The sequence below is a fragment of the Dasypus novemcinctus genome, chromosome X, assembly GCF_030445035.2.
Source record: "Dasypus novemcinctus isolate mDasNov1 chromosome X, mDasNov1.1.hap2, whole genome shotgun sequence".
NCBI lineage: Eukaryota > Metazoa > Chordata > Mammalia > Cingulata > Dasypodidae > Dasypus > Dasypus novemcinctus.
Genome location: NC_080704.1, coordinates 117682027 through 117709848, shown reverse-complemented (window position 1 = coordinate 117709848; position 27822 = coordinate 117682027). Strand labels below are relative to the sequence as shown.

The 27822-nt window shown below is 37.2% G+C and overlaps 1 protein-coding gene across 12 annotated transcripts in view; it reads left to right on the top strand.

The window, feature by feature from the left end:
- The window catches only part of ACSL4 (acyl-CoA synthetase long chain family member 4), a 124285-nt gene extending 103915 nt beyond the window's left edge, over positions 1-20370 (top strand). For all 12 annotated transcript variants that reach the window (XM_004472925.5, XM_058291266.2, XM_004472926.5 and 9 more), the window contains 4 exons: positions 645-836; positions 3182-3296; positions 4084-4241; positions 17586-20370. In XM_004472925.5, coding sequence (XP_004472982.1) covers positions 645-836; positions 3182-3296; positions 4084-4241; positions 17586-17743 — 623 coding nt within the window. In that variant the 3' untranslated portion in view covers positions 17744-20370. The remainder of the gene's footprint in view (positions 1-644; positions 837-3181; positions 3297-4083; positions 4242-17585) is intronic.
- Positions 20371-27822: the final 7452 nt, after the last annotated feature.

Sequence of the window (27822 nt, the reverse complement as noted above, 5' to 3'; positions counted from 1 at the left end):
CCGTAGCCACCAGCTAGGGGCCAAAGAACTCAAAGCTATTGTCTGCTCTGAGGGTGGGAAATGGGCACCTGCAGCTGTAGCTTTAGTTCATAGTTTTTGTGTTGAGGGTCTTTCCCTTTGCCCCTCTCTCTTCTGGGTGGTGTCCAGCCTTCCCCTGTTGTCCTAAACCCTAGAACATTTTTTTCCAGGATGTTTCTGCCTGTCCTCTAGCTATTTTTGGGAAAAGAAGTGAGTCCTGTGTCTCTCTAATCTGCCATCCTCCCAGAAGTCCAAATACTTTGTTTTTAACAGCTTTGAGTACTACCCTTCTTGGGGACCATTTTATCTTACTAGTGTTATATAAATCACTAAGCTTAATGGTATCCTAAATCTTAAATTTCATTTCTCAGCCTCATGGTCATGGTAGGGTTTGGGATGTGAGGTTAGTTGTGGTGATTATCATTGAGCCTTCTTGGGCACTTCTGAAATCATACCCAGTAAGTGGTCACCTGCTATCCTCACATAAGTTTGAGTAAATATAAACTAAAATTCTTGCATAAAGTGGTGTAAAATTTGACCAGCAGAAAAATATTAGCAAAGGAACTTTAAGAATTAATGAAAGTCCATTTTGTTTTAGAACATTAATTTGCTTTTGTGATTGTCAGGTGGATATACAGTTCATGACAAACCAAACCCCAGAGGAGAAATCGTAATTGGTGGACAGAACATCTCCATGGGATATTTTAAGAATGAAGAGAAAACAGCAGAGGATTATTCTGTGGATGAAAATGGACAAAGGTGGTTTTGCACTGGTGATATTGGAGAATTCCATCCCGATGGATGTTTACAGATTATTGGTCAGTGTATTTTTTTTTGTTTTCTTTGTTTTTCAAAACTTTAACATATATGAAAGGTTATATTGAGTAGGTCATGTGTTAGTCTGTCAAAGGGGTGCTAATGCAAATACGAGAAATCTTTTGGCTTTCATAAAGGGTATTTATTTGGGGTAGAACCTTAACAGTTATCAGGCTATAAAGCATAAGTTACTTACATCACCAAAATCTTTTGCCACGTGTTGGAGCAAGGTGGCTGCTGAGGTCTGCCAAGAGTTCAGGCTTCCTGGGTTCCTCTCTTCCCAGGGCTTATTTTTCTCTAGGCTCAGCTTCCTTGCTCTCTCCACAAGGCCAGTTGTAGACTGTCAGGCAACCGACTCTCTCTCTCTCCCCCTGGAGCTTGGGATCAGCTTCTCTCCACTTCTGTGTGCTTACTTCCCAGGCTCCAGCTCAAACTCCAACTCTCCTCTTTGTGGCATGGGAGCCATGTTCTACTGATGTGACCCAATCAAAGCCCTAATCATAATTTAATCATGCCCAGAGGAGCAGAATAGTTTGCAAACATAATCCAACGTCTATTTTTAAAATTTATATACAATGCCAAACTGCTATAGGTTGTTAATAGGGTTGATGTTCAACCTTTGGGCAAGTTATTTAGTTTATATCCCCATCTGTAAAATAGAGATAACAATACCGATGTCATAGAGTTGTTTTAAGGATAGGAGTTGGCATATATATAATATTTAGAGCAGTACCTCAAACTTCTCAAGTAGTAGCAGCAATAGAAGCAGCAGCAGCATTGGTGATGGGGGAATGGGCAGGGAAACAGCAGGTTGGTAATGAGAAAAAGAGCTCAGAGGAAGTATTTTTTGGTTAACCACATATATTTCTCTTACTCTTCTTTTACTCTTGTTTAACATGACCCCTCTGGTCAGTTTCCCTCCCCACCCAAGGGACAATGTCTATGGCTCTAAACAACCCTGCACTTTAGAAAATGACGACATCAGTCCTTAATCCTAGTCTGTTACTCTGAGAATATTTGTTGCATTGGTGTTGCCATTTTGAAGCCTATGGAACGAGACCCTTAAGTTCAAAAAACTTCTCTACCCACACCCCTTGTTGTCTGTCTATTTTCTGTGTCCATTTGCTTTGTGTTCTTCTGTGTCTGCATGTATTTTCATTGGGCGGCTCCGGGAACCGATCCTTGGACCTTCCAGATTGGGAGAGAGGCGATTATTCTCTTGTGCCACCTCAGCTCCCTGTTCTGCTATATTTCTTATTGTCTCTCCTCTGTGTTTCTTGTGTCATTTTGCTTTGCTACCTCTCTGCGTCGGCCGGCACTTATTCCAGCATGGGGTGATACTCCTGTGTGGGCTGGCACGCCACATGGGCCAGCTCGCCACACAAGCCAGCACCCCTTCACAAGGAGGTCCTGGGCGTCGAACCCTGGACCTCTTATATGGTAGATGGGAGCTCAACTGCTTGAGCCATATCCATATACCACTAATCATTTTTATCAGGTAAAAGTTAGACAAAGATTGAATAGCTGATAAGGGTTATTCTGTAGGATCCCTGCCAGGTCCTTTTCTAGCTATAAAGTTTCCCCTGTCACATTTCTAGTGACCTCTTTTAATATGCCACTGGATCTCACAATATTGACCTGAATAAAGTTAGAGATTTCCTGGGAAAGTTGGTTCTAAGGCCTACTAAGGAGTGTGATTTGCTGGGGAAGTGGTCCAGTCTAGAACCGATAAGTCTTTGTTTTGTTCTCCCTTGATCCTTAATTTCACTGGAATCACAAGTTGTTTCCTTGAGCCTAGAATGGGCTCACAGACTGAATAAGTAGGCATATCAGCATTCAGACAAGAGGTGCCATCATATGCCAGCACTTTATTAGAGCACTGTCATTTTAACAAGATAACAACAAATATGGAAAAGAGTGATTTACCATTTGTTGAGCATGTTCTGAATGCCAGACATTGTGCTGTATGCCTGTTTGAGGTAGGCATCGTTATGATAAAATTGAGGGTTAGAGAGTTTAGCTGACCTGGCTAGGTCACATAGCTAGTAATGGGCAGAGCTACCATTCAAGTCTAATGTTCCAAAAATCTTTGTTCCTTCTATTAACTTCATTATAGTATTTAAAGATTATAGTTAAGATGTTAAAGGTTTAGGTATAGGATGTAACATTTTTAGCAATACTTTTTTAGGCATTTAGCTGATGTGTATAGGCAAGCATTATATATAGCAAGATTTTAAAAGAATTATTTTTATAAATAAGAGTAGGGAAAGAGATTCAAAGAAAATCAGAATTGTACATACCTTGATAAAATGAACAAGAATAACTTAGCATTCTTCATGACTTATAGATCGTAAGAAAGATCTGGTGAAGTTGCAGGCAGGAGAATATGTATCTCTTGGGAAAGTAGAAGCTGCACTGAAGAACTGTCCACTTATTGACAACATCTGTGCTTTTGCCAAAAGGTAACTTTCAAAAGTTGCATATTCTATTTCATATACTTAACAGTAAAAGGATAATTAGCAGTTTGCTTAGATATAAAGGGTAACCTCAAATGCCTCTTAGAGTATTCATCAGAGTTGGGAAATGTTGTACATTTCTGAAAGTTCTTTAATTCAGCTGTTTAAAGATCAGTTGAGATAATCCAGACATTTTAACTATTTATTGGACACCGACTCTATCTTACTAATACCTAGATATGCCACAAAATTTGTTTCATTTAATATCTGTAACAATTGAAACTTAGCATAATTTTCCTGAGACAGTAAAACAGGTACTCCATATTGAGATGAGTATTTTTTTTCTCTCTCTTTATTTTTTTTTAAATGTTACATTCAAAAGATATAAGAGAACCCCACATACTCCCCACCCCCCTCACCCCACTCCTCCCACATCAACAACCTCTTTCATCATCGTGGCACATTCATTGCATTTGGTGAATACATTTTGGAGCACTGCTACACCACATGGATAATGGTTTACATTGTAGTTTACACTCTCCCCCAGTCCAGAGAGATTAGTTTTTAACCCACGTCTTTCTAAATTAAAAGCCTGAGAGACTGAGATTGAACCCTTTTCTTTATATATCAACAGGTTTTGTTATTATGGACTTTATTATTTCTTAATGAAATTTTATCAAATAAGAGAAAAATATATTTGACCTTATTCATACTGTATTGTTTCATTGAGTAATTTATGAATAATTGCTCTCAATGTTTAATTTCTATTTTGTTTAATTTTCTAATCTTTTAGTGACCAGTCCTATGTGATCAGTTTTGTGGTCCCTAATCAGAAAAGGTTGACTCTTTTGGCACAACAGAAAGGGGTGGAAGGAACTTGGGTTGATATCTGTAATAACCCTGCCATGGAAGCTGAAATACTGAGAGAAATTAGAGAAGCTGCAAATGCCAGTAAGTAAGAAATGGCTTGACTGTTGAAGTCCCTAAAATCCATTTGATGATGTCTTTTATTATTATTATTTTTTTAATTACATTATGAAAAATATGAGGTCCCATTCAACCCCACCGCCCCCGCCCCCCACTTCCCCCACCGCAACACTCTCTCCCATCATCATGACACATCCATTGCACCTGGTAAGTTCATCTCTGAGCATCACTGCACCCCATAGTCAATGGTCCACATCATAGCCCAGACTCTCTCACGTTCCATCCAGTGGGCCCTGGGGGGATCTACAATGTCCCGTAATTGTCCGTGAAGCACTATCCAGGACATCTCCACGTCCCGAAAACGCCTCCACATCTCATCTCTTCCTCCCGTTCCCCACACCCAGCAGCCACCATGGCTACCGTTCCCACACCCATTCCACATTTTCTCTGTGGACATTGGATTGGTTGTGTCCATTGCACATGATGATGTCTTATGCATTAGGTTCTTCAATGTGTGTGATTGTTTTAATTACAAAATACAAAATTTAAAGCAAACTTCCTCTAAAATATATGTAATGGACTTTCATGTTGGAAGAATACCTAAATGTCATATAATAGAATCTAGTTCTCTATTCCATATTACAGTATCCCTGTAAAATGGTTATTAAGCCTCTCTTTGGAATGGAATGGAATTTATACCACTCAAGGTCCAATTCTGAATAGGTCTGTTATGAAGGTCTACCTTATATCTGTAAAGTAGAAATTAATAACTCTTTAGTGAATAATGTCATAATCCTGATTATATTTTGTTCATCTACTTTGGTTCTTTAAACGGACTGAGATGGTGCATTAATTCAAACAATTGGAAAGCATCTGAGTGTATACTACATTCCAAGCATAGTCTTAGGCACCAGGAATATAGAATACTGGAGGCACCGGTAAGACACATTTCTTTCCCTCTAGGAGCTTATTGTCTAGTGAGAAGGACACATAGAGGGACAGCAATCTTAAGAGTAATAGAGATATGAATAGTTAGTTATCACAGAAGAAGGTAACCAACCCTACCTAGGAGATCAAAGGTCTCCTTGTAGAGATATCACCTAAGCTTATTTTTAAGGGTTGACTAGAAAATAAGTGGGGAGGGCATTATAGGCTGAGAAGCAACATGAGTAAAGGCAGGGGTATAAGAAAGATGATGTATACAAGAAACTAACAAGGAGTCTGGTGTCACTGGTAAAGTTACAAAGTGCAAGATGAGACTCTAGAGATAAACAGAGGCCAAGTCATAGGATGCCTTGTATGCCATATTCAGAAATTTAGACTTAATCCTGGAGACTGTGAGGGGGGTCATTGATAGTTTACTAGGTTAGTGATATGGCCAGATTTGCATTACAGGTAGATCAGTTTGCTTGAAGGCTATGCTGAAGATACATTTGTTTTTTTTGTTTTTTTTAAAATTTAAATTATTTATTTATTTTTTAAAATTACATTAAAAAATATGAGGTCCCATTCAACCCCACCGCCCCCACCCCCCACTCCCCCCACAGCAACACTCTTTCCCCTCATCGTGACACATCCATTGCACCTGGTAAGTACATCTCTGAGTATCACTGCACCCCTAGTCAATGCAATGGTCCACATCATAGCCCACACTCTCCCACGTTCCATCCGGTGGTTCCTGGGGGGCTCTACAATGTCCCGTAATTGTCCGTGAAGCACCACCCAGGACATCTCCTCGTCCCGAAAACGCCTCCACATCTCGTCTCTTCCTCCCATTCCCCAAACCCAGCAGCCACTATGGCTACCCTTCCCACACCCATTCTACATTTTCTCTGTGGACATTGGATTGGTTGTGTCCTTTGCACATCTATGTCAAGTGGGGGCTTAGATTCCACATGGATACTGGATGCACTCCTCCTGCTTTCAGTTGTAGACACTCTAGGATCCATGGTGTGGTGGTTGACCTTCTTCAACTCGATGTTAGCTGAGTGGGGTAAGTCCAATAAATCAAAGTGTAGGAGCTGAAGTCTGTTGAGGCTCTGGACCTGGGTGTCATATTATCAGTCCAGAAATTCAAATCTCCTAAATATATCTAAAACCCCAGGACCAGCTACAATTCCATTAAAGTAGCATGCAAGTCTTGTGAAAAGAGATCCCCTCTGAGTCCAATTCCATCACGCAGAAACAGCAGCTCCAGAGAAGGGCCATCTGCCATGGCAGTGTACCCCATCTGCCATGATCATAGAACCCGTGGGTCTTTTTATTCCTCAAAAGAACCAATACCTGGAATTGTATCTACTTTATCTGTCTCTCAGACTCTGCTCATTTGTGCATAAGGGCATTCCTTCTGACAGCCTCCAGACTCTTTTTTAGAGACTCATAGCCTTATATTCTCATTTCTCCTTTCCATTTCCCCCTTACATTAGGTCAAACAGCATTTTGAAGTCATGTTATTATATGTAGACAGGGATATTCTGCTGATCCGTGTTGAACCTTTAATTCAAGGTCCTTTTCTAGTTGCATCTTCAGCTGATATGTGGTAGTGATCCCTCGGTGCCAGGGAGGCTCATCCCCGGGTGTCATGTCCCACGCTGGGGGGACTGCACTGCATTTACGTGCTGAGTTTGGCTGTGAGAGTGGCCACATTTGAGTAACATGAAGGCTGTCAGGAGGAAACTCCCAGGCACAGTGCTACTCTAGGCCTTATTCTTATTGCAGGTGTATAGGCTCAAAAGCATAGCCATAAGTATCAGGAGCCCACTGTTGGGCCCTCCTTCCTTCCTGGTTCTTGCCGTTGCACCTGGGGAACTGCCGCTGCTCCCCCAGGGTCCATGACAGTGACCCCTCAGCCAGGGGCCCAGTACCCCCCCCCAGCTATTGTTTTTAATTGTTTCCACTATGAGTATATCTAGACATTACTATATACCCTGGGCATATGCCCTGTATAACTCCCTGTCAACCATATATATCCTGTCAATAACATCCTATATCAGTATTCCTCCGCTGCCATTGTTGAAGTACTGTGATCCAAAACTTCCGCCAGCTCATCACAGATTCCACCCCTCCAGATGTTAACTCACATCCTTCCTCCACCCCCCGATTTCCTGTAAGCCTCTTTTCCGGTGTCTAGCTCTCTGAGGCAGTTTGCTTATTTCATATCATTGAGGTCATGTAGTATTTGTCCTTCAATGCCTGGGTTGCTTCACTCAACATAAGATTCTCAAGGTTCATCCATGTTATCACGTGTGATTGTAGTGTATTTGTTCTGACAGCCGAGTAGTATTCCATTGTGTGTATATACCACATTTTATTGATCTACTCGTCTTGATGGACATTTGGATTGATTCAACTTTTGGCGATAGTAAACAATGCTGCTATGAACATTGGTGTACATATATCAGTTTGTGTCCTTGTTTTCAGTTCTGATGGGTATATACCCAGCAGTGGAATTGCTGGGTCATATGGCAAATCTATGGTTAGTTTTTTGAGAAACCTCCAAACTGTCCTCCAGAATGGTTGGATCCTTCTGCATTCCCACCAGCAGTGGATGAGTGTTCCCCTTTCTTCACATCCTCTCCTGCATTTGTATTCTTCTGTTTGTTTCATAGCTGCCAATCTTATGGGAGTGAGATGGTATCTCATTGTAGTTTTGATTTGCATTTCCCTGATAGCTAGAGATTTGGAGCATTTTTTCATGTGCTTTTTAGCCATTTGTATTTCTTCTTTGGACAATTGTCTGTTTAAATCTTTTTCCCATTTTTTAAATGGGTTCTTTATCTTTTTGTTTTCAAGATTTATGAGTTCTTTATATATGCAAGTTATAAGCCTCTTATCAGATATATGGTTGCCAAATATTTTCTCCCATTGTGTGGGTTCCCTTTTTACTTTCTTGACAAACTCCTTTGAGGTGCAGAAGGCTTTAATTTTGAGGAAGTCCCATTTATCTATTTGTTCTTTTGCTGCTCGTGCTTTTGGTGTGAAATTCATGAAGCCATTTCCTATTACGAGGTCTTGTAGATGTTTCCCTACACTGCTTTCCAAGATCTTTATGGTCTTGGCTCTTATATTTAGGTCTTTGATCCATCTTGAGTTGATCTTTGTATAAGGTGTGAGATGGTAATCCTCTTTCATTCTTCTACATATGGCTATCCAGTTCTCCAGGCACCATTTGTTGAATAGGCCATTCTCTCCCAGTTGAGAGGGTTTGGTGGCTTTATCGAATATTATATGGCTATATACATGAGGTTCTATATCGGAGCTTTCAATTCGATTCCATTGGTCTGTGTGTCTCTCCTTATGCCAATACCATGCTGTTTTCACTACTGTAGCTTTGTAGTATGTTTTGAAGTCAGGAAGTGTGATTCCTCCTATTTCATTTTTCTTTTTCAATATGTCTTTGGCTATTCGGGGCCTCTTTCCTTTCCAAATAAATTTCATAGTTAGTTTTTCTAGTTCCTTAAAGAAGGCTGTGTTGATTTTTATTGGGATTGCATTGAATGTGTAGATCAGTTTTGGTAGGATAGACATCTTAATAATATTCAGTCTTCCTATCCATGAACAAGGAATATTCTTCCACTTATTTAGTTCTTCTTTGATTTCCTTGAACAGTCTTGTATAGTTCTCGGTGTATAGGTTTTTTACCTCTTTAGTTAAATTTATTCCTAGGTATTTGATTTTTTTATTTACTATTGTGAATGGTATTTATTTTTTGACTTCCTCCTGATCTTGCTCATTATTGGTGTACAGAAATGCTACTGATTTTTGCGCATTGATCTTATAACCTGCGACTTTGCTGAACTCATTTATGAGTTCTAGAAGCTTTGTTGTAGATCTCTCAGGGTTTTCTATGTATAGGATCATGTCATCTGCAAATAATGAAATTTTTACTTCTTCCCTTCCAATTTGAATGCCTTTTATATCTGGTTCTTGCCTCAGTGCTCGTGCAAGTACTTCCAAGACAATGTTAAATAGGAGCAGAGACAATGGCATCCTTGTTTTGTTCCTGAGTTTAGAGGAAAGGATTTCAGGATTTCGCCATTGTAAACAATGTTGGCTGTAGGTTTTTCATATATACTCTTTATCATGTTCAAAAAGTTTCCTTGTATTCCGATCTTTTGGAGTGTTTTTATCAAGAATGGGTGCTGTATTTTGTCAAATGCCTTTTCTGCATCTATAGATATAATCATGTGATTTTTTTCCTTCAATCTGTTTATATGGTGTATCACATTAATTGATTTTCTTATGTTGAACCATCCTTGCATACCTGGAATAAATCCACTTGGTCATGGTGTATAATTCGTTTAATGTGTTGTTGAATACGATTAGCAAGTATTTTGTTAAGTATTTTTGCGTCTAGGTTCATTAGAGAAATTGGTCTGTAATTTTCCTTTCTTGTGGTGTCTTTGTTTGGCTTTGGTACTAGGATAATGTTGGCCTCCTAGAAGGAGTTCGGTAATGTTCCTTCTGTTTCGATTCTTTGGAATAGTTTCAACAGGATTGGTGTTAGTTCTTTCCGGAATGTTTTGTAGAATTCACCTGTGAAGCCATCTGGCCCTGGGCTCTTCTTAGTTGGGAGATTTTTAATGACTGATTCTATCTCTTTGCTTATGATTGGTTTGTTAAGATCCTCAATTTCTTCTGTCGTCAGTATGGGCTGCTTATGTGTTTCTAGGAATTTGTCCATTTCCTCTAAACTGTCATTTTTGTTGGAATATAGTTTTTCAAAGTATCCTCTTATGATAGTCTTTATTTCTGTGGGATCAGTGGTGATATCACCTTTCTCATTTCTTATTTTGTGTATTTGCATCTTTTCTCTTTTTTTCTTTGTTAGTCTCGCTAAAGGTTTGTCAATTTTGTTGATCTTCTCAAAAAAACAGCTCTTGTTCTTGTTTATTTTTTCAAGTGCTTTCTTATTTTCTATTTCATTTAGTTCTGCTCTTATCTTTGTTATTTCCTTCCTTCTTCTTCCTGTTGGGTTACTTTGTTGTTGTTTTTCTAATTCCGTCAAAAGTGCAGTTAGTTCTTCAATTTTTGCTCTTTCTTCTTTTTTGATATGTGAATTTATGGCTATAAATTTCCCTCTCAGTACTGCTTTTGCTGCATCCCATAAATTTTGGTATGTTGTGTTATCATTATCATTTGTTTCAAGGTAGTCATTGATTTGTTTTGAGATTTCCTCTTTGACCCACTGTTTTTCTAAGAGTGTGCTGTTTAATTTCCAAATTGTGGTGTGAAGTCTAGGCCTCTGTCCCTTGCAAATTTCCAGCTTCACTCCACTGTGGTCAGAGATATTGTTTTGTATGATTTCGATCTTTCTGAATTCATTAATCCTTTCTTTGTGGCCTAGCATGTGGTCTATCTTGGAGAATGTTCCATGTGCGCTTGAGAAAAATGTATATCCTGCTGTGTTGGGGTGTAATGATCTATATATGTCTATTAGATCCAGCTCTTCTAGTATATTGTTCAAATGTTTTGTTTCTTTAGTGATTCTCTTTTGAGATGTTCTGTCCAGAATTGATAGTGGTAAATTAAAATCCCCCACTATAATTATAGATACATCTATTTTTTCACTTAGTTTTTCCAGCGTTTGTCTCACGTATTTAGAGGCACCCTTGTTAGGAGCATAAATATTTATGATCGTTCGATCTTCTTGACAGATTGTCCCTTTCACTAAAATGTAGTATCCTTCTTTGTCTCTCACAATTGTTTCGCATTTAAAGTCTATTTTGTCTGATATTAATATAGCTACTCCTGCCTTTTTTTGGTTGTTGTTTGCTTGTATGATTGTTTTCCAGCCATTCACTTTCAACCTCCACGAGTCTCTGAGTCTAAGATGTGTCTCTTGTAGACAGCATATAGATAGGTCATATTTCCTTATCCAGTGTCCCAGTCTGAATCTTTTGATAGGTGAGTTTAGTCCATTGACATTCAGTGTTATTACGTTCAGAGAATTATTTGTGGTAGCCATATTTTGGTTGGATTTGTGTTTGTTATATTTTGTTTGTAATATTTTATTTTCCCCTTCTATTTTTGTCTTTTTTTGTTGCTCTTACACTCTCCTCCATCTCTGACTGTCCTGTTTTTATCTTTCTTCCTGCAGAACTCCCTTTAGAATTTCTTGAAGGGGATGTTTCTTGTTGATATACTCTTTCAGTTTTTGTTTATCTGTGAATATTTTGAACTCTCCATCATTTTTGAATGCTAGTTTAGCTGGATAGAGTATTCTTGGTTGGAAATTTTTTTCCTTTAGTACCTTGACTATATCATACCACTGCCTTCTTGCCTCCATCGTTTCAGATGAGAAATCAGCACTTAATCTTATGGAGCTTCCCTTGTATGTGATGGTTTTCTTTTCTCTTGCTGCTTTTAGAATTTTCTCTTTGTCTTGAGCATTGGATAATTTGACAAGTATATGTCTTGGGGTGGGCCTGTTGGGGTTTATGACCAGTGGAGTGCGCTGTGCATCTTGTATATGTACATCTGTCTCTTTCAGTAGATTTGGGAAGTTTTCAGTCATTATTTCCTGCAACACTCTTTCTGACCCCTTTCCCTTCTCTTATCCTTCTGGAATGCCTATGATACGTATGTTTGAGCGTTTTGCATTATCATTCAGGTCCCTAAGTCCTATCTGGATTTTTTCTACCTTTTTATTGATCACTTCTACTATCTGTTTGATTTCCAATGTACTGTCTTCCACATCACTAATTCTCTGCTCTGCCTCTTCTAGTCTGCTGATATTTGCTGCAAGTGTATTTTTGATTTCTTGAATTGTGGTGTTCATTTCCATCATATCTGTTATTTTTTTTCGCATTTCTACAATTTCCCCTCCAAGTGCTGTCTTCATGTTGTTAACCTCTTTCATTACTTCATCAAATTTGTCGGTGATAAATGTTCTGAGATCTTTCATTGCTTGTGCGAAGATCTGCTCCCCTTCCTGATTTTTAGATTGTTGATTGGATTCAGCCATGTTTTCCTGATTACTGGTTTGGTTTGTATATTTTTGTTGCTGTCTTGTCATCATGTCTTCTTGACGGGTTTAATCAGTTCCTTAGCTTCTTCGTCTAGTCTTGGAGATTAATTAGCTGTTGTTTTTGTGTAAGTGATATATCTTCTCTTTTTCCCTTTGTTCTTCCAATTCTGATTTCTTATTGCTGGTTAAGTTCACTTTAAAGGAAGTATTAGTGCTTCCCTCCAAATCGATGTCTAGACACCTCTGGACCAGCAAAAATCCCGAAACAGCCCGGTCCCGAAGAGTCTCCAACGCCGCCCAGCGGATTCCCCGCAGGAGCTAGTGACCGGGAAGTTCACTCAGCCGCCATCTTGCCTACCAATCTGAAGATACATTTGATCACAGGACTGAGACTAAAGGTCACATTAAAAGGACTGTAGTAGTTTAGATGGGTGGGGGCGGTGCATAGAGAATGAGGCTTGAACCAGGGAAGTGGAAGATTCAAAGAAACAATGAGGAAGCAAAATTGGGAAACTTTGCTGATTAACTGTGTAATGTATGTAAGGGAGAAGGAGGGTATAGCTCAAACGACTGGGTAGATATTGCTACTAATTTCGTAGAAAATGCAGGAGGAAGAGCAGGCTTATATGAAAAGGTAATAAGGGCAGTTGGGGACATAAGTAGTTTGAAGTATCTGTCAAATAAACAAAGTTTAACAGTCCAGAAGAAAGTTATATATCTTAGTCCAGACTTTATGGGATAGACCTGGACTGTACCTAAAGACTTGATCTTCGAAGCCATGAAAGTAGATGGGTTCAGCTGAGGAGAAAATGTGAAATGATGATGGGTCCCTAGACAGCACCATCATCTAAGGAAAGGGTAGAAGGAATGTCACGGAAAGAATATATAAGATGCAAGGAAAGCAAAGGCAGTGTGGGACACTATTAAGTGATCCTCAAGGAAGAGGAAGTAACTACCAGTTTCAAATTGGCACGTAGGTCTGAAAAGGCACCCAAGAACATTGCATTGGGAAATTAAATAGATTAAAAATTAGCTTTCAATAAGCCAAATAGAAGGTAGGTTTTATAACTTTTTTCAATTTTAATTTTAATTTTTTATCAGTTTAATAAAAATGTACATAGTACTTTAAAAAATCACATAGTGTTATGAGGCTTACATCAAACAGCAGCTAATGATGGGCCCCTCTTCATCCCGAAGTCCCATCCCCCTTCCACTTGAGCTGTTTTTTTAATTCCAGCCATTTGTCTCCCATTTTCTAAAAAAAAATGGTTTATTGCTATTTCTTGACTATTTTCATTTTATGTGTTATCTATAGGCTTCCTACCATAGAGGATGATTTAGCTTTCTTGTGTCCAACTTCACACGCTTCCTTTCCTGGTATATAGTACAATTTTACATTTTATATCCATGTTTGCATTGTTATGACTATGAAAATATTCACAGCTGAGCTATCTAGTGTTTTATTATTACGGTTATTTCTTGGGCAACTTTTGTTTGTTTTTTCCCCTTGGATTTAAAAATTGACGCTCATATTTACTTAGTTTTCTTTGTACCTATAATTAAACCTGAACTCTGGTAAGAGTTATAAAAGTCCTCTCATATACAAGAAAGCACATTAAGTCTGAATTCTTTTTTCTTGGAGATATCCTTTTTTAGAGCCCGCCATCCTCATAGTGAAATTTGTGGTGTTTTCTCTCTGGGGTTTCCCTTTAATATCATCCTGGAAATTTCCTTTTTTTCTGTCCCGTGTTAGACTCTATTTCCTGGATCTCATGTCTGTCTTTGTCCTGGTTTACTCCCACAATTGGGTAGAGTGCATCTTCCAGCAGCTCCCTGAGAAAGATGCTTAGGAGGTAAATATTGGAGACCTTCCATGTCTGAATACATCTTTATTCTATCCTCATGAGAAATAATTTGTCATATTTTAGAATTCTAGATTGAAAATCAATTTTCCTTCAATCTTTGAATTTTTAGCTCCATTGTGTTCTCACTTCCAGTGTTGCTGGTGGAGAAGTCTCAGTGGCATCCTTATTCATAATCCTTTGTGTTTGTATTATATTTTATCTTTCTAAGATTTTAGATTTATTTTTTAATTCTTGGAATTCTGATACTTCCTAATGATGTTCCTTGGTGTGGGGTTTTATCATCCCTTGTTGTTTATACTTACTGGGGGCCCATTTAATCTAGAAATCTCTGCCCTTCCATTCTAGGAAATATCCATTTATCTTTTTTGTTTGTTTTTCTTTCATAGTTTATCCCCTCTAAGTTTGTGTATATGTTTTGGGGATGACTTTTATATGGCTGTTGGACTCCCTGATTTTATCCACTAATTTTATCACCCTCTTTTTTTCCTCCTAGTTCTCTCTTTATCTTTGTTTTCTACTCTGGCAGAGTCCCTCCACTTTATCTTCTCCTCTGTCTATTGATTTTTCAATTTCTTCTATTAAAAGTTTCCATTCTTACGAGCTTTTCCATGTCCTCTAAATGTTCTTTTTTTTTTTAAGATTTTATTTATCCCGCCCCCCTTGCCACTTGCACTCCCTGTCTGCTCTCTGCGTCCATTCCCTGCATTCTTCTGTGTCTGCTTTGCTTCTCCTCATCTCTTTAGGAGGCACTGGGAACTGATCCTGGAACCTTCCAACATGGGAGAGAGGCACCTGATCATTTGAGCCACCTCAGCATCCTGGTTTGTTGTGTCTCTCATTGTCTTTCCTCTGTGTCTGTTTTGTTGTGTCATCTTGTTGCACTAAATGTTCTTTTTAATAATGACTTGTTGCTCTTTCATGGATGCGTTGCGCTATGTCTTATTCCTCTGAGGGATTTTTTAAATTACCCCCCAAAAAACCCACTTTATTCTAAATAGAATTACCAAAAATGCACGTTAACTCTGAAACACTTAAGACATTTCATTAAACTCGTATAGTCACAAAATTCAAAATATCAAACAAAAGGAGGTTTGCGTGCTTAAACACTTTTAATAAAGGAACTTAAATAAAAGAAACATGTAGAGACTTCCATGTTTCAGCTTCTTGTTGATTTCAGCTTCTTGCTTCCATGGCTTTTTCTCCCCCTCTCTGTATTCATTCCTTATAAAGGACTCCAGTAAGAGCATTAAGTCCCATCCTGAATGAGGTGAGACATACCTTAAGTGATGTAACTGCATCACAAGATCCTACTTATAGTGAGTTCACACTCACAGGAATGGATTAAATTTAAGACCATGTTTTTACAGGGCACGTACAGTGTCAAACCTCCACACATTCTGAATGAATTAGTGGAACAGAATGTGACTTGAGTAATTTGTCATTGGATATTTGACTGGGTAACAGCAATAATGGGGAAAGTTAGGTTGGATCATGATCAAGTGGAAAGCAGAATATACTCCAAGGATGTGCTAGCCCAATAAATTCCCGGTGCTTGTGGTGAAGCATATAATTGAACAATTAATGATTTGGATGGTAAGCATGAATTAAATATATAATCATCAAATTTCCATGCTACAAAAGATTTTTCTTCCCAAATTTTTGCTTCAAATTATAATTTCAGAGACTTATAAGAAAATGTAAAATAGTCTTAACTATGTTCAGCTGAATCAGAAATCTTTACCTGCAAGTCTGTTGATGATTTAAATAGAAGTGTGAGATATAGGTAGTATTGTAAGAATGCAAAATAATTGTTTTAGGGTTAATTGAGCAGTGGCCAATAGGTGTAAAAATTAACATTTACTGCCACTTGCAAGTCACATTATGCAATTGGTTAAAAACGCCGACATTGTAAAGTTGAGGGATTTTTCTATAATGTTTCTCACTTTATGGCAATTAATTTATTTTCTTTATAGGAAACTGTGTGATCACCTGTTGCTCTATAGCTTGTGGTACTAGATAATGTTTAGGGGGTTGAAAAATGATACCCCTATAAAGCAGCCTTTTTTCCCCTTAGAACAAAAATTTAGTTAATAAAAATTAAATATAAGAACACTATGAATATGCTTTAATTTACTTATATACATCTGAAATAATGTGCCTGCCTTGTCCCTATTTTGTCAGTATTTCTAGAATAGGGACTTTGTAAATATTAAGATTAAATAAAATGTTTTAATATCATCTGTAGTTGAGAATTCAACTATTTCCTTGAAATCAAATGCAACCAGGGGAGCACCTGAGCTCCTTTCTGGCATCTCTGTAACTGAGCTGAAATATATCATTGTTAATTTAAACATGTTTTATGTTCCTTTACTGTCTGTTCAGGTATTAATAGGAAGTTGGTTCTAAGCAATATTTGAAAGATTGTTTTTCACAATCAGCTTTATGTTTTTTTCTCAATTGAATGAGAAACTCATTCTGTTTAACAAAGCTTTAATAAAAGTTCAGACAAGTATTAAAACAAGAACTTTCATGAATTTGAGTTCTTCGTACTTGTCACTGAAAACATTGTTTTAAAAAATTTGTTTAGCAGTGGTTTTTAAACATGCAGATGTTTGCTTTTTTCAATTGCCTTTTTAAATAATCACATGTAAAATAATGCTTACCTGCAGATTAACATTATTTGTTAATAGGCCTTCAGAATTTTAAGGATAAAATTGTATTAATAATAACTTGATGGAATATATGGTAATAAATTGAAAATTAATACATCAGTTATTTCTGTGTCCATATTTTCTTATACTGGCCAACTCATATATAGTATGTGCTGCCATAATTCTTGTACTATTTAAAAGTGTGAAATCCACCCTCCCTTTTTTATTTTTATTTGCATATATCATAACTTAAGAACATTTTTCTAGAGGCTTAATGTTCTATAGAATCAATCAATAAACTTATTTGTATGTGTTGAGGCCTTTCAGTGTTGGCCCCAGGGATGACAGTGAACAAAGACTCTGCTTTCATGGATCTTACATTCTAGTAGGTCAGAAAAACAAATATATAATATGATAGATGGTGATAAAATACTTTGAAGAAAACACAGTATAAGAGGATATAGAGAGACAAAGGGGGCTTCTGTTTTTGAAAAGTAGTCATGGAAATCCTCTCTGAAGGGGTGGCATTTGACCTGACATCTGGATGAAGTGAGGGAAAGAGCCATGTAACTATGTTAGGGAAGAGCATCCCAGGCAAAGGGAACAACAAATATAAAGGCTCTGAAGCACAGGGAGTGCATATGTGTGTGTGTATCAGAAAAACAACTTCTTAAAGATTGAATCTTTTTTCAACTGAAATAATTTGTGTACTTCAAGAAGCATAAAATGGAAATTATAAGTTAGTAGTATCATTAATAAACTATTCACCAAACGTTAAATAGTTTTGCCTTGTCACCTGCATTGTCTTAGGTAAGTCCTGCAAAATTCTGGTTTATTAATTGCTTCTCTCTCCCTCTCATTCCCCCCCCCCTTCTCATTTCAGTGAAATTGGAGCGTTTTGAAATTCCAATTAAGGTTCGTTTAAGCCCAGAACCATGGACCCCTGAAACTGGTTTGGTAACTGATGCTTTCAAACTGAAAAGGAAGGAACTGAAGAACCATTACCTCAAAGACATTGAGCGAATGTATGGGGGCAAATAATGCTGCTCTCTTATCTATACTTGTGCAGGGGGAGGCCTGATGGTTTTTCAATTCTAGAGTTTTAAGCCTTTGTCAAGCTGTCTGTTAGAAGGTAGGTATATCATTCTAAAGATAGGGTAATTAAAAAAAAAACAAAACCCCAAACTGTTGTTTACTTTAGCTTAGTTTTGCATAGTTCTAGCGAAGCTGAAATCAAATAGTTATTTCCCTTTAGCTGTTAATTTTAGAGTAAATTTCTATTTTTAAAAATTAGTCTAAGATATACTTGTTTTCTTAAAGGAAAACGTTTAATTTTGAACAAAATAAAGTGGAGTTGGAATAGAATGTAGTTTGAAGTTTGCAGCTTCCAATGTCTATTGTCTTCCTAGTTCAGAAGCTTCCATATTAAGCATGACAAAAAATAGGTATTAACACTACTCAAAGCAAAAGTGCATCAGGGCTTTAAAATTCTCTTCCAACCATTTACCTTGAAGGGAAAAGTCAACTGTAGTATAATATACAGAATCGAATAATACCCAGGAAACCATTTTAAAATTCGTAATTGTTGCATACATTAGACACAGAACCATTGTAATAGTGTGAATAATTACAGTGCCTAAAGTAAGACTAAAACATATATACACCAAAAATATTTAGTAATAGATTTAAAGGGAAATTGAACTGTCTTTTTGAAACTTTGAGTTCTAAAATCAGTAACTAATTATTTTAATCACTTAAGAGGAAAATACATCTTTTAAAATGCTGAAGACTGTCTTTCTATTTTCATTCAAAATGAAAGACTGAGACTAAGGATGGAAAGTTAACTTTTAACAGGAGGCCATTTCTCTGTTTTAAAAAGTGATAAGATCATAAGTATTTGCAATTGTGACCATCCACAGCACTGAGCCTGGGAAAGAGGTTTTGACTCTGAACTCAATCAGAAATTAGTTTTAAAATGTACTTGCATTGAATTACATTTGTAATTTAAGGTCCATTTGCTGTTGCTGGTTTGCTTCTTGATATGTAGTTTATATTTTCAGAAAGCCTTTCATTTTGCTTTAATTTTAATAAAGTGGGTTATAATGAATGATTTCCCCAATATCTCCTTTGCAATTGTGGGTGATTAACTAACTTGGATGAGTTTTGGGAAGTTAAAGTAATGGGGAAGAAAACATTATTTTTTCCTGTTTGTAAAGAGTTTAGAAACTGGAAATGCTAGATTTTGGAGGAGAGAAAGAGTTACTTGATAAGGGACTAATAGGTAGTGACTTGGAGTGTGGATTTCTTTTTGAATCTTTATTAAAATCTGGGATTATATATCCCTGATAGATATTCACACTTGAACCATAGTTACTGTAAAAGGCAAAAGTTCTTAATACTGTTATTCTTTGCACGTTTTCTTAATCATTTTATATATATCTGCTTACATTGCTTTGTACAGATGTGGGCCACCACTGCAACAAAATTAATTCTTTTTTGCTCTGAAATATTTATAAAGAAAATATTTAAATGTTATGTATATGGTGGTGATAAATGAAAAAATCATCTGATATTATTGTAAACATAAATGAAGGTTTTTGTAAAGATTTCTGTCCAGTGTTCTGCAATGTAAAATTCTAGACAACTTGTCCCTGAAGTTACATGTATGTGAGTATTCTCATTCTTTCCAACTTGCCTCTGAGGAGTTAAAGACCATTATTGTCAAGTAGACTTCTATTCAACTTCTACTTCTACTGCTACTGGCCCACTGTTTGTTTATCCTTTAACAATGATTTTCTTAGACTTTTTAATATGTGATTTTTTTCCCCATTTGAAACAGTGATTTTAAATGTGCAAGTGTTTGCCTGCTATCTTATCTCAGATGTTTGCACCCCCGCCCATCCCCATCTCCCAAAAGCTAGAACACTGCCATCTAATCTATTGTATAGGTCCTTTGGACACACATAATTAACACTTAAGGTTGGGGTGCTGCTAATTCTTTGTGAAAATCCAATTATTGTTAAGGGACCAGGGAGATGCCACTACCCCCTGATGTTTCATCTAAAAATATACATGTTTATGTAAACAAATCTTTCCACATTCATGGTGACTTTTCAAGTATTTGAGCCTAAATATTTTGATCCCACATTTTTATACCTGTTTAAATCGTTCACTGTTAAATATTATTACAATGTCAGCCATCAAATAAAGTCGTACTTTAAAATTTTACTGCTAGTATGGATATTTCTAAGTCGAACACTTGTGATGTTTGCTTCAATGACATGAAATGTATATTCTTGCCGCTTTGATATTTGTAGTCATTCTTTTTTCTCTAGAATGAAGGTTTATTTGTGTTGAAATACAGATGTTTCAAAAAGTCAGAAATTAAGGATTTGTCTAAATTTTCCTCATAGCATAAGACAAATGTTTTTGAGGTAATGAGAACAAGTTAAAGATTGTGTGGCATTTTGGATTTGGAGAGAAATATTTTAATTTTCAAGTGTAGTTACAGATTAGAACTTATTCATATTCGTACTTTCTGTTAAAAATGCATGATTACAGAGTTGTTATTTAGATTTTTGTGTTTATTCTTGATGAAAAGCTTTGTTCTTGTTTTAAAAGTTTGCACTTGAATCTTAAGAAATAAATCCACCCATGTTGTCAAGCCACTTTGTGTTTGAGTTGAGAATGAAATTTACAAGTTTGAAAAATAGGAGCCAAACTTAATATCTTAATATATTTAGGTAAAATTCACATAAGATAAAATTAGCCATTTTTAAATGAACAAATCTTTGGCATTTAGAACATTCATAATGTGCAACCACCGTCTCGTTCTAGCTCCAAAACATTTCCAGCATGGAAAGTAAAACCTCATACCCATTAAGCACTTTTTCCCCACTCCCTCCTCCCACCAGTCCCTAGTATCCACCAATCTGCATTCTGTCTCTCCAGATTTACCTATTCTGGATATTTCATATAAGTACAATCATACAATATATGACCATTTGTGGCTGGCTTATTTCACTTAGCATAGTGTCTTTAGAGGTTCATCCTCCTTGTGGCATGTATCATAATTTCATTCCTTCTTATGACTGAATGTTATTCCATTGTATGGATATACCACAAATTTTTATCCATTCATTGGTGGACATTTGAGCTCTTTCCATCTTTTGGGTATTGTGCACAGTGCTGCTTTAAACATGCATGTACATGTATTTTTTTCGAACTCTGAGGTTCGAAATACCTAGGGAGTGTTATTGTGGGATCGTATGGTAATTCCATGTTTAATTTATTTGGCAATTGCCAAACTGTTCTCCACAGCAGCTGAACCATTTTACATTCCCAACAGCAATCTATGGGGATTCCAGTTTCTTCACATTTTTACCAACAGTGGATATTTTCCATTGTATTGTAGCCATTAGCCAAACTTTTAACCATCTTTAAAGGATGCATCTCTAGGTTTATGGAATTGCATTAATCAGTTAACCTGACTTCTACTAGTCCCAAGCATTAGTTTGGAATATTTGAACCCATTCTGTTTCTTTAATATGGTTAATAGAGTAGAACCTTGTTGGGAAAAAAAGGGGTTCATTAGTAATAGTATCTTTCTCATAGTGTTTTTGTGAGGGTTAAAATGAGTTAATCCATGTAAAGTGTTTAGAACTGTGCCAGACAATAGTAAATTTATGATAGGTATTATCATCATATGCAGATAGTAGACATCAGTCCAGTTATTTTCAAGTATTGGCTAGCACATTCAGGGCCTTAAAGGATTGCCTGCCTCTGAAGATTTTGTGGAAAAAGTTCTGGATTTAGAGGTCCGGAGACATGGGCTCATTCTGTCACTAGTTCTGCAACCATGGGCAAATCCAATAACACTCCTGTTATCCTTAGTTCTGTCTGTTTGTTGTTGCTTTTTTTTTAAAATAATAAGACTGGATTCCAAATAAAGATTCCCTTAAAGAAAGGGAAAAATGAGTGATAACAGAAATAGGAAGTGGGGTGGGGATAGGGTATATGGGAATCCCCCATATTTTTAATAACATTTATATAATCTAAAGCTTCTTTAAAAATAAAAGAAATAGGGAATGTGATATTTCATAGGATCCATCATGTCTAGCTTTAATATTTTTCAGTCCCAAAGTATTTTTTTAAAAATCATGTCCCAAGTTCCTGGGTTTCCCACAGGGTGCTATAAGCCTATGGATGATGCCATTGGAAGAAATAATGGTTCTGCTAGGTATAGGGAACTTGCCATTCTCATGATCCTTTTCTTTAAAATGAGGTTTGTGCACACACATAATTTAAAGCAGTGCTTTCAAAGTTCTTTTTCTGTGATCCGCAATGCTGTGCACAGACACATATGTGTATATTAAACAATACTTTATGGAAATGTTTTTGTGAGAAATGATACTGCATGAGATGTGCACTGATTTTCTATTTTTCATTTATGGAAATGCTGGCTGTGACCCACTGTATTAATTTCATGACCTTGTAAAATAGTGCTGTCCATGGAACTTCTTGGAAAGTTAGAAATGTTCTGTATCTTCAACGTCCATTACAATAGGCACTACCCACACACGTGTACGTCACTATTGAGATCTTCAAATGTGGCTGGTATGACTAAGGAACTGAATTTTTTATTTTAATTTAAAGTTAAATAGCCACTTGTAGCTAGTGGCTACCCTACTGAACAGCACAGCTCTAGAAGATTGCAGCCCACAGTTTGAAAAACATGTTTATCAACAGTCTATGAGAAACAGCTGTCCTCTACCTTTGTCCTCCTCAGTTTCTCTGCCTCAGAGGCAACCACTTTCACATCGATTGTTGAATAGTAACTTAGATGATTGTTTTGGTATTTACTGTCCTGTATCTAAATAATGTGCTTGTATTGCTGCTTCTTGATCTGTAACTATTTATTGACCTCTCACAATAAATAGGCATACTTCCACCCTCCCAATAGAGATGTTAGGTAGATCAATAATAATAAGTTTACATCATAAGATTAATGCTATTCAGTGCTGAAAAGTGTAGTAGAAAGTCTGTGATTAATTTTCCTTTCCTAAATTTGTATTCCTCTTGAGCTAACAGTTGTCTTTTTTGTATTTACTTGGTTTCCTATATACCTATAATTCTTCACCAATAAGAATCCTAATAACTTCATCTTCTTGAAGAAATGTTTCCTAGAAAACTTCTGACCTGCTCCTATCTAGATTATTTGTCCTCCTTAACCTGGTATAGGGCTGTTATCTTCAGAATCTACCTTTGCCATCATCGTGCGATTTCCTTTTACTTTTAACATGTGTTGGATCTCATGTTTCCTTTATCCCATCTCTTTTTCTTCTTTGGATTATTACCTCTGTTTTGATAGAATGCGTCCTCCAGTAACTTACTGAGAAAAGATACATGGGAGATACAGTTGAGACCTTGATTCGTTATTTGGCCGCATGAAGAATTCTAGATTGAAAATTTCCTGTCAATGTTAAAAGCATGATTCCATTTTTATCTGGCTTCCAGTGTTACTTTTTGCAACTCAAAGGCATTCTGGTTTCTCTGATCTTTTTAAGTGGCTTGTTTTTCCTCTCAGAAGCTCATAGAGTCTTTTCTGGTCTCTGAAATTTCATGAGGATATGCTTTGGTGTGTATATATTTTCATTCATTATGTTAGGTCACTATAATCCGGAAACTCATATATTATGAGTAATACATTTGTTCTGGGAAATTTTCTTGAATTATTTGATACCTTCCCCTCTATTTTCTTTGTTCTCTCTCTCTAGAACTCCTATTATTCAAATGATGAATCTCCCGGGCCAATCCATTCATATTCTTATCTTTTTGAGCCTATTTTTCATCCTTTAAAAAATTCTTTCTGGGGATATTTCCTAATGTTGTTATTTCAACTCTCCTCTTGAAATTTTCACTTTTTGCTGTCATGTTATACTTTTCAAGAGCAATTCTTACCTGTATATTCCATTTTTGCAGCTTTCTGTTCTTATTTCATGGTAGTTTTCCTGAAAGGTTTTCCTTTTTTATTATATTTTCTTTTCTCTGCAGAGTTGATTTATTCCAGTTAGCCTTGGCTGCTTGTTTCAATCTCTGTTTTATGGTAGAGGCTTTCTTAAAACGTTTGATAATCCTTGTCTGCTCATTTAAAAAGAAAGTACTAGAATTCTGATTGGAAAGTTTAAGTGTAGGTGGAGCTTCTTGAATGAATTTCACCGCAAGGTGATTTGGGCTGGGCCATTTTGGAAACACATGTCAGTATCTTTAGATTTTTCCTATAGCACCCATCAGGTTTCCCTGAGAAGTTTCTTTCAGTCTCTTGTTTGAAGGTTACATGTCAAACTGTGTGTGTTCTAGGGGACATGTGGAAGAAGGGGGCTGGGCAGGGGTCATTTCTGCATTCAGCATGCATACATTTGCTTAATTCCCCTGTTTCCTGTACAGTACCCCTGACCTGTACCCAATATCCCCTCAGTTGTACCATCTTCAGTCTTAAGCTGGGGTTGAGGGGAGTGGAAGTCAACTCCCCAGCAGTGTGGTTCAGGGAGGTGGTCTACGGATCTGTTTTTTTGTAAGCAATTCTCAACCAATCCTTATTTTTGGCCTCAACCCCTTCACCTCCACTTTTAGAGGTATCTAGTGCTGCCATTTCCAGTTCCTTTTGGACATTCTACATAATATAAATCAGGTTGGTACTGATTTCCCACTGCCAGTTTAGAGTTTGGTTAAGATTCCACTTACCATTTGCTTTTCATTTCCAAAATACTGTTAACTGTTGTCACTTCTATTTTCCAGGTGCTTGTGGGTTGACAGCTTAAATTATTCATTGCACTTTTAGTAGGTTTTTCTTTCTTTCTGGAATTCCTTTATTCTTTGCCCAGAAATCACCCCAAGATTTCTTTATGAAACATAAATAGGTCTGTCTCTTAAGTTATTAAGTGGTCTCTACTTAGCTATGCATCCAGCAGAATGGCTAAAATAACAAATACTGACAATATCAAGTAATGATGAAAATATGGAACAGTATATGTGAATTCTCATATATTGCTGGAAGGAGTGGAAATTGGTACAACTATTTTTTGAAAGCTGTTTGATTATCCATAAACCTAAACATACATTTACCCAATGACCTACCAACCCACTCTAGGTATATCCTCAAGAGAGATAAGTACTTTTGTCCACCAAAAGGCATGTATAAGAATGATCATAGCAGAACTATTCAAAATAACCAAAATTGGAAACAACTAAGTGTCCATCAACAAGAGAATGAATAAATTGTGGTGTATCCATTCAAAGAAATACTACATAGCAAATTAAATTAATTAACTACAGCTACATGGCCGAATCTCACAGATATTATGTTGTATGAAAGAAGTTAGTCACAAAAGAATACCTTATTTCATTTATATGAAGATCAGGCAAAAGAGATTCTGACACAAAGAATAGTGGTTTTATTTGAAGGGGTGGTGGTAATGACTGGAAAAGGGCATGAGGGAACCTGGGGTATGGGAAATGTTCTATTTCTTGTCTATAAGAGCTTTCTGAATTTGGGTCAGACATGTCTGTTCTGGGGAGGTAAGATTGGTAGTGTGAAGGAGAATTTGGAGGGTGGGTGTATTTGTGTGTGCTGGGGGGGAAAAGGATGAACCAAACAGATTCTTTATTTTCTATCCACTATTTGTTAATCCTCAAACTGATCAGTCTTTGGAACACATGTGTTTAATCAACTGTGTGGGATAGCCTGAAAAGAACATTTGATGAGGGGCATCTTTTTGGTCCTGAATGAGAGATAGCAGGCCTAAGCATCTGTGAAGTAAGTAGCCAGGCAACTTGGGTGAACTTAAAATACCTGAACATAGGCTGGTATATTTCAGTGTTTACACCTACATAGCTTCAGGTGGACTTAGTTTTTGAGAGACATGACTTCTTTTTAAAATTTTTTTTTATTTTTTATTTTTTTAAAAAGATAAATAGATCACACAAAACGTTATGTTAAAAAACATGAGGTTCCCATATACACCACTCCCCACCCCACCTCCACCCACGTCAACATCCCCTTTCATCAGTCAGGCACATTCATTGCATTTGGTGAATACACCCTGGAGCACTGCTACACTGCATGGACTACAATTTACACTGTAATTCACACTCCCCCCCCCCTCCCCCAGTCCATCCAGTGAGTTATGGCAGGATAAACAATGTCCTGCATCTGTCCCTACAATATCATTCAGGACAACTCCAAGTCCCCAAAATGCCCCCATATAACACCTCTTTTTCCGTATCCCTGCCACCAGCAACTCCCGTGGCCTCCTCCTCCACATCAATGATACAATTTCTTCCATTGCTAGAGTCATAGTTCTATAGTAGAATACCAGAAAGTCCACTCCAATCCATATTATATTCCTCCATCCTGTGGACCCTGGGATGGTGATGTCCTCTCCACCTCTAAATCGAGAGGGGCCTTAGATCCCACATGGTTGATGGATATGATTCTCCTTGCAGTTGTAGGCACTCTCGGTTCCCTGGTGTGGTGGTTGACAATTCTCACCTCCCCATCAGCTGACCTGGGTAAGTCCAACCAACCAGAGAGTAGGTTTTGCAACTCTGCTGAGGCTCAGAGCCCAGCTGGTACATGGGCAATCCAGAGATTCAAGTCTCCTGAGATACACAAACCCCATGAGAAGGTTAATAACAACAACAAAACAAAATAAACAGCAGAATAAACAGTGTCCATGCCTCATTCTTCCTCACTCACCAATTTGGACTTCCTGCCAGATCTGCAGATTGTTTTATTCACACCTCTCTTTAGGATTAAGCCACAACAAATAACTCACAGAAGTAGTTTTCACGTGTTACCAAGGATGGTGTCTCCTGCTTGCCTGCTCACTCCCTTACCCCTCCCCCATTTGTACTGGATCAATTTTTCTTTTGCTTTGGCAAGTTAGTTACCTATTTTCTTCAACTCAAGAAACCTTAAGAGATCTTGAGAGGATGAGATATAAAACCAGAAGATTTCTTAGAAGACACTCCTAAAAGTATCAAGAATCAGAAATGAGCTTTAGAGGTAAGGCCACTTGGGGGCTGCTAAAACCCAACTTTGGCCTCCTTTGAGAGGTTTAAGTTTAATCCTTCTATCTCTTCTTCTCTTGCCTATATGACTCTATCATTACAGTTTTTTAATAGGTGTCTGTATTTTGCAGGTGTTTCTTAGCTAAAATTCTCTATTTTTCCTATTTTCTTGCTCTTTTAATCTCCTATGGTGTCTTTTGTGAATAAAAGTTACTAAATTTACTGGAAAAAAAAAACATCTTTGCCCAATTCATATTTCTGCATTGGGTTGCAAGAAATCAAATAAACAAAAAAAAGCATCACACTTCTAGGAACAAAGGAAAAGGGAAAAGAAAGAATATCCAAATCCACCCACCTGTGTGACTCTCTAGAGTGACTTTTACAGCAGAAATCTGAAAATGTTCCTTTTGAAGTCTGGTATGTATTCTTATTACTAGCTCTTTGCTAGCCCATGGAGTTAAAATAAGCCCAGAACCAGATATATGTGTTATATACATAATAATATATATTACACACAGATTTACATATATTTTCTTCATGGCCAATAGCTCTTTTTATAAATATCTTTCTCACCTCAGCTGCACCTTCACCATTCCTTAAGCACAGGGCACTTCAATTCCTACATTTTGGAATGGTTAACAGAAGGGACAGGGAAATAAATCAGGAAACATTCCTGCCCCAGTGACTGAAGCATGAACTAATAGAGGAAGCACAGTGGAGAGATATGAACTAAAATCTGTCAAACCTGAATCCCCAGCCTTCCTCTGGGTGGCATCGTTTCTCATCCAGATCTACATTTTATTCACCATCGGGATTGATGATGGTGAGAGAATGAACCTTTCTCAGGGATTCCAAATGAGGGAAAGGGTGTGGAGGCTATGATTTCATTCCAGCAGGAGTCTTTTGTTTTGTCTGCCAGAGGCCTCCTGGGCTCTCTTTGCATGTGAATTCTTCATTTTGCTTATAGTATTAGTAATACCTCTTTTGACTCCAGTTCCTGGGGTTGTGGGATATCTGTTGGTCTTTTGGTTTTCCTCAGAGAAGAAAAA